The sequence below is a fragment of the Hippichthys cyanospilos genome, chromosome 15 (genome assembly GCF_059441005.1).
Source record: "Hippichthys cyanospilos isolate Australia breed blue-spotted pipefish chromosome 15, RoL_Hcya_1.0, whole genome shotgun sequence".
Classification (NCBI taxonomy): domain Eukaryota; kingdom Metazoa; phylum Chordata; class Actinopteri; order Syngnathiformes; family Syngnathidae; genus Hippichthys; species Hippichthys cyanospilos.
The window spans coordinates 16546220-16559100 of NC_142383.1; the positions used below are offsets into that span (position 1 = coordinate 16546220).

Here is a 12881-nt window from a genome sequence, read left to right on the forward strand (position 1 = left end):
AGACTGTATAGTAAGGCTTTTTTTTGCAAAAAAAAAAAGCCATGTATAGTAAGGCTTTTTTTTCCAAAAACCATGCTTTTTTTGCAAACAAAATCAACTTAAGGCTTTTAAAAAAAGTGTATTTGTTGCCATTGCAAGGCTTTTTTTTTTTTTTTAACAAAAAAGACAGTGTATTGTAAGGTTTTTTTAAATGTTATTTTTGGTTTACAGATTTTATTTTGAAATCGCTGAGACACCTTTTCATCATAGAAAATAAGATGAATTTATTGTGCAATGCGGACAACATTCCGGAATAGTTCCATGGAGGATTAGGCATGAAAAAGGTTGTGCTGGCTGTGGTCATGATGAATATATATATCTTTTTAAATCATATACAAAAAAATCAAAGATGGAATGTCAAGTAACACAAAAGCACTTTCCTTCAACGTAAATGATGTAAACAAGAGCATGAAAACATTATTGCGGCTGTGTGAAAGTTTTCTCTGTTAAAAATGTATCAATATACATCCACATTCTTCGATTTTAAAAACAAAAGCAATCTACAAATTTGCGTGGTATAAAAAATAAAGCCTTCCAGAAAATTCGTTAAAAAAAGGGATCCCTGAGCGCTAGGTAGTAGGGTGCCTTCAAAAGATGCTAGCAAGGCCACGCTAACGTTAGCGTGCCGCTACGCTAAGCTGGCGGAGGAGCGTAGGACGTGGAACCTCTTGAGCGTCATGCGGATGGAGCCCAGGTCTCGGTTCACGTGCTCCAAACGCTCCTCTAAGGCCACCTGACGCACACAAACGCACACGGCTGTTACCTCCGCCAAGGCGCGCGCGTACCCGACGGTGCGGCTCACCTGATCCATCCTGGTCTTCATGCTGACTCGAGCGCCCGACGGCGGCACGCGGCTCAGAGATGCTTCGATCTGTACCGTAAAGCGTAAGCGACACACACACACACACACACACACACATCCTAAACGGCGGTCTCGCGTTAAAGTCACCTCGAGTTTTTCCCGCGTGAGCTCATCGAAAAGCCTCTCGGCCTCTGCCAGCGACATGGTTTTGTTGTCAAAGGCCGGGCTCCCTTCTCCGGCTTCACCTGCCAGCCGGGCGTCCGGGGCATCTTCTGCGCACACAGCCACAGGGATGTGAACAGAGAGAATGGGGGAGGCGGGAGGGGGAGATGGAGCGAGAGGAGCAGAGCCAAAGGGAGGAAAAGGAAGGCGGAGAATGAGTAGGAGACAGGAAGAGAAGGAGGGGAGAAAAAGTGGGAGATGGAGAGAGGAACGAGGGGAAGAGTGGGAGAGAAAGGCAGGGGAGGACGATGGGAGAGAAGGAGGGAGGATGGATGTGGACGGGGGAGAGAGCAAGCAAGAGAGGAAGAACGAGAGGGGAGCAGAGGGAGGGACGGGGAAGACGAGGGAGGGAAAGGAAGGGAGGGAGCGAGTAAGAGGAGGGGACAAAGGGAAGGGAAGAAAAAGCGGGAGATGGGAGTGAGGGAAAGGGGGAGAGGATGAGGGAGGGGTGGGGCAGGAGAGAGTAGAGGGGGAGAGATGGGGAGAGCACAGGAGGGAGGGGGAGATGATCGCAGTCCCATGAACTTTCTTTTGTCACGCCCACCCATCTTCTCACCGCGGTGCTCAGCTGAGCCAAAGTGGAGCTTCTTCCTGGGACTGGCACTGTGGAAGGAGTGGCGCCTCGTGTGGTCGGCGTGCGAATGGCACCTGCGGGATGAAAATTCAGCACCGCTTTCTACTTGGCATCTGCTCTGGAGCCAGGAGGGCGCTGCCTTTTCCTGTCTCGCGTGAGCTTCAACCGACCCGTTGCCCAGGTGCTCCTCCCGCGGCATCATGTGACCAAAGGCGGTGGAGTAGTTCTCGGCGGGGCATCGCTTGGGGCTGCCCTTGGCCGGCAACGGGCCCAGTAAGGTCTCTCTCTTGGCTGAAAACAAGCCAAAATAAACGCAGGAAGGCCTGGAAACCATCTCCGGGGATTCTCCGGCACGTACTGGGCGTGGTCACCAAGGAGCTTCGCGGTCCTGGCGGGGGCAAGGAGGACGACCGATGGCCGTCCGGGGACAAACTCCTCTGGCTCCTGAGCGGTCCGCCCGGCGACGGCCCGTGATTGGCCCTCCCTGCAAGCGTCTGGTTACTAAGTGAAAAAGCGGGGCCCCGCTAAGCTGTTCTTACAGGGGGCCCGGCTCTCCGTGGCTCGGGTCTCCTCCATCTCCATCAGCGCCCTCATGATGGGCGTCAGGAAGCCGGCGCCCGAAGCGGACGCCGTCTGCTCGGGGTCTCGGCTGGCCGCGCACCTGCGAAACCGGGATCCAGATAAGTCCCGAGAAAGACCATTTTACTTGCATTTAGCATTGGCCAATCGTCAACAAATATAACGCTACTAGTGGCTATTGGTGAAGGGGTTACGCTAATCGTGGCTAATAAACCTACTACAACTAGCCAGAAGTAAAACAAAATCAAATAAAGAGCTAGGCTAACCTAGTTGGAGCTAACGTTACTAGCAGTTGGTAAAGATTCAGCAAATGTTATATATATCGAAAGTTGTGCAAAAGAATAGCCGCACGAAAGAAACAAAAAAACAGGATGGATGAGTAGCAGAAAATGTAGCTAAAGCTACTAGCTAACACAACTAGCTAGTAACAAAAATTTAAGATAAGCTATTTACTATGCTACTAGACACAATGAAGGGCTAGGCTAACCTTGCTGAGTCAAATTTTACAAGCAGCTGGTAAAAATTTATCTAAGCTACTTACAGCAAATGTAAAAAAATAGGTAAACAGGTAAAAAAATAGCAATTGTAGCTAATACTACGACACATTTGTGAACACTTGCTAACAGTGAAAAGTTAAGATAAGCTAGTAGTAGCAAATAGCCAAGTAAGGCTAGGCCATTAGCTTGCGTTTCAAGCAGGGAATTACAGTGGCCTTCATGGGACAATAAAGTGTAGAAAACGACGGCGACTTTGTAGCGGCGGCCGGCTGTCGGGCATCCGGACGGGGCGACCTCCTTCGGGTGACGTCCGGCTCCGCGTCTCCTCTGCTGGGTGAGCGCAGCAGGTCGGGATGCTGGAAAAGACTGCGGGATATTTTTCAATAGAATATCATCTAGACATACCGACGGCTACGTTAGCATAGCTAGCTAGCCGCTCACCCGGCTGCGGCGTGGCGGACCTTGGCCTGGTTCTCGTGCTCCAACTGCCGCACTTGGCACTCCAATTTAGAAACGCTTCTGGGATGAAATTAGACAATAAGAAATCTTTGGAAAAAAAAATATTGTAGGAATAAGGAAAATGACCTTTTCAGATCTGAAATGAGATCGTTAGCTTGGTAAAGCTTGTCCTCTGTCGCTCGCAAGTTGCTCTGTCGAAAAAAGCCACAAAAAATGATAAATATATATTTAGTTAATGCAGCGTCATTGCTTACCTTTAGTCTGTCGTTGTCCTTCAGGACACAGTTGTGTTGCGCAAGCAGCTGGGGAAGAAAAAAGCCAAAATAAGAGGTCGGTGCGAGGTCATTTCCTGTGGGGTCTCTCACCTCCTCCTTGGCCCGGACCTCGCGTTCCCTCCCGGCCTCGCTGTCGTCGGCCTGCCGGCGAGCCTTGGCGGCGGCCGCCGCCTTCTCCCTGGTCGATCGCTTGGCGTCCTCCAAGCGCCGACGCAGCGACTTGACGGCGGCGCCCGCCACGGCGTAGCGTTCCGGCCACTCCGCCTGAAAACGGAGGTGGGAGTCATTTTATTTGACGTTATTCTCGCGGCGTTTTAGCCAATGGATGCACTAAGCGGTCGTGCCATGTTGAACATATTAGCACCACCAGGGTGAAATTTCAGCTTCATAGTGTCTTCTTTCAATGATTTCTCTTTCCTCAAAAGTGACAGAAATTGAGTACAAAGTACTTTTATGCTGCAAAAGTGTAGTACCAGCTGTTTTTCCAGCGCGGCGTTAGTTTTCTCCAGCTGGTCGATACGTCGGCTAGCTTCCGCCAGAGCTTTTTCAAGATGCTGGCACCTGGAAAAAAAAATGTAAAAAAATCAATAGGTTGCGATGAATACTAGAATTTTGTTGTAGGAACCAACCAGGCAAAAATGGCTGACTTCCTGTGACGTTGATGCAGCTACCAGATTTCTTTCAAGTATCGAAAATTCAGGCTCAGGCTCCTATTGGATCTTACAAGAATGCAACAAGACGAACTTAAAAGTTCTTACTGAAACACAAATATATAATTTACAGATATGAAAAAAATAAATTAGAAAGGGTTTAAAAAAGGATTTTTTTTCAGTTTTGGGCAGTTTCAAAATTGTTGCAAAAGTGTTGGTACGTGTGTGCAAACGTGATGCAGCTTGACAATAATAAGACTCGTGATATGGTAGCACTAGCGCTTGCAGAGTTGACTCAACAAACCGCTTCTGTAAATAATTAATTGAGTTATTGGTGTTTTATTTTTCCTCAATGCATTTGTTCAATTGTATTGAACGCGGTACACATTTCTTAATGTACCAAATATTCAGTATTTTGTTTAAAAATATGAATAAAAAAAAGAAAATATAAAAAAATTAAAATGAAATATTTTTCAATTAAAAAAAAAAGTGGATCTAACAAATATTCAGTATTTTGTTTAAAAATATAAATAAAAAAATAAAATATAAAAAAAATTTAAATATTTTTCAATTAAAAAAAAAAAAAAAAAAAAAAGTGGATCTAATATCACCACATGTCTGGTGTAGATTTCCCCCCAAATCCACGCACGCACCTCTCCGAAAGCACCCGGTTGCTCCTCTCCAGATCTCCGGGCAGATCTCGGAGCTCCAACTTGTCTCGCAGGACTTGAATCTCGCACTCGTAGTAGGCCTTGAGATCGGCCACGTGGCGCGAGTGCTTCTCCCTCAGGTTCCGTCGCAGCCTGGGCGCGGAAAAACATCCTGGACTTAGGCGGACCTACAGAAGGACAGGCGCCACCTTCGTGGTCGCTCGGACTCACAAGGAGAGGACGACGGGATCTTCCGGGGAACCGGAAGCGGGCCTCGGACTGGTACCGCGGGTAGGGGCGGGTTCCCCCTCACCGGTCTTGGTCCGCGGGGTGGGCGGGACTTCCCGGGACGCCTCGGAGACGCCGTCTAGGCTCACGGGTGTCGCGGAGGAAGGATGGGGGGATGCCTCCGCGGGCGGGGGCTGCAAAAGTTAAGCGGGACGCGTCAAGGAGCCCTTTTGAGACCGGCCCGATGGGGCGTAGTCATGTGACCTACCTGCGGCCACACCGGAGTAGAAGTTTGGGAGCGTTCCCAGTCGGAACCTTTGAGGTCCGGGCTCTGCTTGCGTTGGTAGATGTCGCGCAGGGACGCAAAGTCCTCATCCTAGCACAGACCATCGTGGGAATTTTTTTTTTTTTTTCGTGCATCTGACGCTTTTCAACTTGAAATTTGACAAGTTTCTCACCTCACATGTTTGCATGACAAAAGCTTCTGCTTTTCTCATCCTAATGGACAAGCCTTGTTTATGAACTACTTGTTTTAAAAAAAAGTGCAATAAGTAATATATATATATGAATATATATATTTTTTTTCATTCAGGGATAGTCATTTTATTTATTACATGGGGACAAAAAGGTTTGTAGGATAAATATATATAAACAATATAATGATTTGATTCTTTTAAAATGCCTTGATTTCCATCTATTTTTCAAATGTTATTGTGTTTTTAGCCAATATACAGATTATATTTCACGCGACCAAGTCGCCTTTTGCCAAAGTATCTTTGCTCTGGCTTGCGATTGGCCGAAAGCGCCTTGAGATAGTAATGGCGGCCAATGAGTGTCGTCACCTGACGGGCGGACGCCTCCTGCAGGAAGAAAGCGGCGGCGCCGCCGCCGCGTCCGAGGGCGTCCGGCAGACGCCGATAGAGGTCGCACTCGTCCGGACGCCAATAGGTCAGACCTGGGCCGAGAAGCGCATGACTTGATTTTTTTTTCTTAAAAAAATAGAAAAAAAAATCCTGACTAAAAAATAAAAACAAATATTTAAAATGGCGTCCGTGTGGGTCCTTGACAAAAACTGAGATCCAAACACCTGAGGTCTCCGACAAAAGACTGTCGCTCCTCCTCGTGGCCAATGAGGCGCAGGGCGAAGCGGGGGCGGGACTCCGGGGGTCGGCGCTCTCCGGCGGCCCCGAGCGGCCCCGGCTAAGCGGCGGCTCTTCGTACTCGGGGATTCGGGACGCTCCCGTCTTCGGCTTCTTGCTGCGGAGTTTCTGCCTCATAGCCCACGATGTCAGAACCTGACTGTACAAACAGCGGAACACAAAATGTTTGAATATATATATATATATACACATACATATACATATATGTTTGTACATACACATGCACACAGATTTACAGTACACACAAATATTTTTCGCCTCATATAAAGTTGCAGTTTTTCCTCATTTATCATCATATTTAAAAAAATTTCAAAGTAAATGTTACATGTTTGTTCACACAAAAATAAATGTTTTTTTTTTTCAAGACTAATGCTTTTAGTATTTAATATAGCAAAGGATTTTTTTTTTATCCCATGAATTTTTTTTTGTTTTCAGGTGCGATTTTTTTTCCCGGGTTTTCTTTTGTTGAAAAATAAATGTAGGATTGGAATGCTTTTATAGTGTTTCTTGCTTTAAAAAAAAAAAAAAACTTGATGAAAAATAAATCCCTAAGAAATGTGATTTGTTTTTTTTACATGATTGTCATATTTGGTGTCAATGCTAAATGCATAAGTGCATTTTAAACAATAACTCTTGAACACTATACCACATTTTATGAAACGTAAGAGATGTTTATGTGCATGCGAGATGCATCGTGGTGGTTTTATTACCTCAGTTTTGTCGCCACCTTGTGGTGTGTACATACCATGCAATTTCGAACCTCTTTTTGAAGGCGTTGACAGTTCCTCACGGCAGGTAAAATGTACTTAAAAAATCATAATCAACTCGATTCTTTCAAATTGACCCATTCACTGCCATTGACGAAGAAAAGCACAAAAAAATCATTTTGGCTGTCAGTGAATGGGTTAAAATAATGGAGTTTAAAAAAAAAAAAAAGAAGAAGTAAAGTTGTGCAAGCGCGACCCACCCCGAGGTTTTTTGCGTGTCGGGAGCCCGGGCGTGGTCCCGCGTCCCGGCGGTGTCTTCCGTCCAGCGGTGCGCCGGCGTCTCCCAGGCGGACAGCGTGCCGTAGCCGCTGCTGAGCCCCGTGGCGGCCCGCTCGTCGCCCGGCGGCGAGGGCGAGCCGAACGGAGAGAGGGCGGCGGGGGCGGCCGGGCTATCGCTGGGGGCGCGGGCGGGGGAGGCGCAGTCGCCGGCCGTGAGCGGCAACAGGAAGTCCTTGGCGGCGGCGGCGTCCTCGCCGGTTTGGATGGCGGCGCTGTGCGTGAAGTCCGCAGGCGCCTGCCGGTTCTGGAGCTGCACCAGCGCTTTGATCTCATCCTGAATTAACTGTCAAAATCAAGTAGATTCAAATAGTTTGAAGAAAAATATTTGGTATTAGAATATTCATTGCTAATTTAGTTTATTTATTTATTTCAAACGTGGCAAAAAAACAACCACAATTAAAATTGTTAAAAAAAATAATCATTTTACAATATTTTTTACAATATACAAATAATTTAGCAGAAATTATTGACTGATTGAATTCGAAATTGCGAATTGATTAACAGAAACATAAATACTTAAAAAAAAAAGGTTTCTTTGGGGTTTTCTCGAATGGGTACCTGAATTTGGCACTGGTACTGTTCATGCTGCGCAAGGATTTGCTCCTGGTATTGCTTTTCCACCAACTGGAACAGATGTAGCCATCGGCCCTGAGATAAGGTAAAGGGGGGGCAGGGGGTGGGGGGGGGGCTCTCAGCGAGACGTGGGATTAACAGAGCGATCTGCGGGCTCGCGCCGATTCACCTCGCAGTCCTTCCAGACCTGCGGGTCCGTATCGCCGCCGCTGCGTATCTCCTCCACCAAAGCTCGGAGGGTCTCCAGGGAGCTGGGGTTGATGAACGGGAGGTTCTTGCCAGAAGCGAAGGCGTCGCCCTTTACGCACTGACCCCTGAAACGCAACAAAATGGCTGCCGTGAAGAAAAACGTCTAACTTCCCGGGGCGCTGTTTCTTGGGACGTTTTTTTGAGGAAACACCGCCAAGCAATGGTCAGAGTTAGCGCTACAGTTCTCAATTAGCTTACGAGCATTAGTCAAGGATGTCAGTTACCACCCCCATCAAAACCTTCCAGAATTTTATTATTTATTATTGTTATTACTAGTGTGTTATTAAAAGAGTTCAATCTTTTCAAATTTCATGCTTCAAGCGGAAATTTTCTTGTTAGAAAAAGGGGCCAAAAGCCTCACCTGATCTTATTAGACGCCGGCGTGCCCTTGATAGTCTGAGTGGCCACAGTGCCCCCTGTGGTCTGGGAGGCCGAATGCCTGCCTTCCGAGACCCCCAGCCCGGAGGCGGTGGTGGCCTCGGAGGACAACGGGGATGCCTCGCTGTCCTTGCCGCCTCCGTCCCCGCTGGCCAGGCAGTGGCTGCGGGGCCCCGAACTGGACACGTCCTCAGAGACGCTGTCATCTGTGGACATGTTTAAGGGCCCGTGCAGAGGTGGGGGGAACTCTGACAGCTAAAAAAAAAAATTCTTAATGTAATCAATTATTTTAGTTTATAATTCACTTAGTATGAGTACTAAATAATTAAGTAATTCATGTTTTTAGGTCATTACATACTAAAGTAATCAAATACTAGGACTTAATTGCCTAAAGTCATTCTTAGTAACTACTTTAGTACTTCATTTTAGTATTCCAGCGGTTTTTAGAACTTCCTTTAGCCAAAAACCTTCTTGAAAAATGGAAATATACACAATACACATCACACACAATATGAATTAATTAATCTGAAATAAAATACAAAAAGCGTATCGCAACCTTTCACCAAACCTGTGTACAGTGTTCCCGTTTATCACGAAGGTTACACTCACAAAATTAACCTAAAATAACCAATTTTGCTTTTGTTCCTTTTTTAAGATCGTTTATTTTGTCATACAATACATTAAATCGATATATTTGTCATATTCGCCTTAGAAATGTGGATCAAAAATAGAAGTAAATCTGAAATAGAGATTGTCATAAATTTAAAACTATGTAGTCGAGTTTTTTTTAATGAAACAAAAATGATATTTTATTACTGTTCTGATTTAGAAGCAAGAAAAAAAATGAAAAATACAGCGACGTAAACCTGCTACAGAAAAAGTTCTTGTCATAAATGAAAATCCGCGATGGAGTGCATCCGCAATAACCAAACCGAGGGAACAATGTATTAAAAAAACTTGCTTTAGTGAGCATAAATTTTCCAACTATTTCATGATATTATACAAATAATTGCCAGGTAAACACTGCGCCCAAAAGCAGCCAAATAAGACGAAATAAAAATTAAAAAAAAGCGGACACGCTTGCAGCAGATTCGGTCCAAACTGTCAGGTGACGTCTCGAGCTTGTTGTGGTTAACTTGAGCTCGGCGGGCTCCGCTAGCATGCTAAATGCTAGCTAACTAGTCCCACCACTACGCTGATGAAAAACGCTAAGCAATTTACACGCTCGGTGGAAACGCATTTGGAGGAAGCGCATACGAGTTATGACATCATTTGTTACGAATATGCAAGCAGGCGCAGTACGTGCAACGTGAGTTAACCTTACCAGTTTGCTTGCGTCGTCTTGTCATCCATATTTCAGGGAGACGCTAGGCAGGCGCTGATTGGCTGTTGAAATGACGTAGCAATACGTTTGTAGATCTTGGCATGTAATTGGTAGACTGTGTTGAATGTTTTCCCCCATTGGCTGTTAAGAGAAAGGGGCGTTTTTCATCGTTCAATTTTGAGTAGAATGCAAGCAACGTAACAATTGCACACCGCTATCTAGAGTACAAAAATAGAATCATTAGAATTATTTATTAACTTGGATTGTAAACAATCCGATTGGTCAAAATAGTGACAAATTATCGTCTGCCCGGATTTGTGGATATTAAATAAATATGAAAACAATAGAATAGAAATCACAAATTTAATAAAAGTGCAATTATTAGCGCAGTTTTTCCCCCTTTTTTATAGGTGTAGGGAATTTTTTTTCATTTGTCCCTCATTTTTGACGGAACGCGTTTATTGAATGTTTATCTGTGATTTGGGATGAATTTTAGAATCTGTAGTGCGTGCTTTCAGGCATTCAAAGCCAAACAAAGGACAACTGTATTGAAAATACAATTTATTACACAGTGTAATAAATACATACAAAGATGCAAGTAAGAGCATTTTCGTTTGATAACAAAAGCAACCTCAACACGAATGAATTGACACTCACTCAGTCACTCATATCAAAAAGAAGTCCAACCCCTGTACAAGACATGAAGTGCGTCTACACTTTTACCTTTTTGCATGCAAAAATAATTATTCAAAAAAAAAAAAAAAAAAAAAAGAACCCTAATTCCCGAAAATGGGGATTGAGAAACAAATTGAGAGTTTGACTCTTTGTGGCTACGTCTCCACCCGCTCCGGAAATGACATGCAAATTGAATTGAAGGTTAGGAAGTCTCCTGACGCGGAATGCGTGATTGTCGCTAGGACCTGGCGTTCCTCTCCGTCTCTGCCAAGCATTCGCGCACCAGGCCACGGGCGTGGATGATGCCTGAAAAAAAAAAAAAAAGACGAAAAAAATCACCGTGACAACATGACTTGCAGTGAGAGAAAAAGTACACGCTTCTTTCAAATGGACGCATTCAATCCTATAAGGCATATTTTATTTTTTTGTTTTGAGAGTCTATAAATTGATCCAGTTTTCAAAAATCTAAATAAGGGATTTCTGAACTCTTGAAAAAAACGTAAAATGATGTCTTTGGGATTGAATGAGTTCAAAGCAAATGAATTGAATGACTGAAATATGAAAGGAATAACGGTAATAATCCAAACCTCGCTTGAGCCTCTCCATGGCGCTCTTGCTGCCGGCGTACGTGGGTCGGATCTCCTTGCCCAGCTCCTCGATGATGGCCAGCAGCTCGGCGTATTTGTTGGGAGGCGCTTGGCTGCCCGTCAAGCCCTGGACCGGTTCATTGACGCAAACGGGAAAGTTCAAGCCGGCGGCAAAGCGGGCGGGCTCCCGTTCGCGTTCGGCAAATGCGCTTTTAGCATCGGAGCGCGTTTCTCGGGCGTTACCTGGGAGAATCCCAGAGAAGGCGGTCCGTAGTCGCTCAGCAGAGGTCTGTAGGACTGCAGATGGGACAGGTTCGCTGCTGACTGGAGGCTGCCGACTAAAGCGGAAAAAAAAAAAACTTTTATAAACTGTTAATATTTTAGCAATTTTTTTTAAATTAAAAAATGAAAAACTGCGAAGAAATAAAACTGGCGTGAAAGCAAATTGACCTTTCCAAATATTCCCTCTTTGTAAGCCATTTTGAATGGGAGTTCCAATTTTTCAACACTATATATAATACAATATATAAAATATTTTTAAAAAAACGTCTTTTTTTACTACCAAACAAATATCTGGCACTGTTTTTTTCTACTTTTTTTTCCCCCATTTCTGGAGATTTCAAATTGAATGTTCGAAAACTATTTTTATTTTTAAATTGATCTAGTTTCATTACAAATTTTAATTTTGAAACCATAAAATTTAAAGCCCATACATTTTTTAATGTTGATCAACCTGAAAACAACATAACATAACATAACATAACATAACATAACATAACATAACATAACATAACATAACATAACATAAATGAGCAAAAATAACTTTTTTTCTTCCAAACTGTTTTTTTAATCATCATTTTTCTGGATATTTCCATTTTCATTTCAAAGACTAGACTGCGTAGGCTCGCAGTAGCGCGCCTCCGCCAGCAGATGTCCCCAAAGGGGCTCCGCTCATCGGCGTGGATCAATCACGCAGCTCGGAGCCGAGGAGCATCATGGAGGAGGAAGCGGAGCGAGGCTTCCTCGACGCGACACGACCGATACATTTTTGACTGTCGCCGCTTAAACGGCGCCCACCCGGGCCGGGACCGCGACCCCGGACGCCCGCGAAGCTCGCGCGAGACGCCGTCGCCGATGAGACTTTTCCTCCCCCCTTTCTCGACATTCGTAATAATGGCGGCTACGAATTAGCTTAGCTCCCAGGATGTGACCCGACATATGTAACCGGACAAAAAAAAAAAAAAAAAAAACTCCACGCACACACACGGGGCTTTCTCTTCAGGTATTCTCCGAGAACCCCCCGAATTTAATCGTCGATTTAACCGCCGCACGCCGGGACCCACTCGGACGTTTTGTGCTCACCCTGGTTCCCCGAAGTTCCCGGAGTGTGCTGGTGGGCATTGGGCTTGTAAGACATTCCCAGAGACATTTTAAATGAAAGAAATCCAAATGACCCGACATTCAGCGAGGCGTCTGTCTCCCACTTTTTTTGTTGTTTACGGCGGCGCCGGCAAACATGGCCGTCACTGGATGTTGACACCCAGCCAGCCAGCCGAGGCGAGCCCCGAGCCCCGGTGAAAGAAAAGCCCCGAAAAGACACACTTTTGTCGGCGTGTTTCACCCGAGCCCCGGGCGCGTTTTAGGGCAAAGTTAAGCCGCGCTTTTGCCTCACTTTCGACGACTTAAGAAGCCATTTCAAGTCGTTTCGCGACACTTTAAAGTCCGCTTTGTTCGATCGCGTCCTAATTTTTTAATTTCGCATGACACGTTCGTCTGTTTTCATAATTCAATAAAGATATATGGATGTATTCATTTTTTGGGACTAATCACTTTTTGGGTGAAATAATTATATTTGTGTTCACCTCTGGGCGGCATGCAAATGGTTTGACCCAATTTTGACACCAGTAAACGTGC

At 45.2% G+C, this 12881-nt stretch overlaps 2 protein-coding genes across 4 annotated transcripts; both read right to left on the minus strand.

Moving 5' to 3' along the window:
- Positions 1 to 193: 193 nt before the first annotated feature.
- mphosph9 (M-phase phosphoprotein 9) lies at positions 194 to 9768 on the minus strand. Of its 3 annotated transcripts, none has more exons than XM_088435595.1 (23): positions 9706 to 9768; positions 8365 to 8636; positions 7924 to 8068; positions 7740 to 7829; positions 7103 to 7464; positions 6063 to 6274; positions 5818 to 5930; positions 5244 to 5351; positions 4979 to 5169; positions 4751 to 4900; positions 3921 to 4008; positions 3538 to 3711; positions 3427 to 3474; positions 3299 to 3363; positions 3155 to 3232; positions 3008 to 3079; positions 2177 to 2298; positions 1996 to 2121; positions 1808 to 1928; positions 1620 to 1711; positions 989 to 1113; positions 842 to 910; positions 194 to 772 (listed from the first exon to the last, which is right to left on the minus strand). In XM_088435595.1, the coding sequence occupies exons 2-23, from the start codon at positions 8595 to 8597 to the stop codon at positions 668 to 670; spliced, it is 2889 nt and encodes a 962-aa protein (XP_088291721.1). In that variant the 5' UTR covers positions 8598 to 8636; positions 9706 to 9768; the 3' UTR covers positions 194 to 667. The 3 variants fall into 3 exon arrangements, 2 of the variants coding, with proteins under 2 accessions (XP_088291721.1, XP_088291720.1); XM_088435594.1 differs by having other exon boundaries at positions 2966 to 3079; XR_015868022.1 differs by lacking the exon at positions 194 to 772 and having other exon boundaries at positions 886 to 910; positions 2923 to 3079.
- A 485-nt stretch (positions 9769 to 10253) lies between these two features.
- On the minus strand, positions 10254 to 12751 carry cdk2ap1 (cyclin dependent kinase 2 associated protein 1). Its single transcript, XM_088435240.1, has 4 exons — positions 12330 to 12751; positions 11211 to 11305; positions 10968 to 11094; positions 10254 to 10686 (listed from the first exon to the last, which is right to left on the minus strand). Exons 1-4 carry the CDS (start codon positions 12394 to 12396, stop codon positions 10619 to 10621), a joined length of 357 nt encoding a protein of 118 aa, XP_088291366.1. The 5' UTR covers positions 12397 to 12751; the 3' UTR covers positions 10254 to 10618.
- Positions 12752 to 12881: the final 130 nt, after the last annotated feature.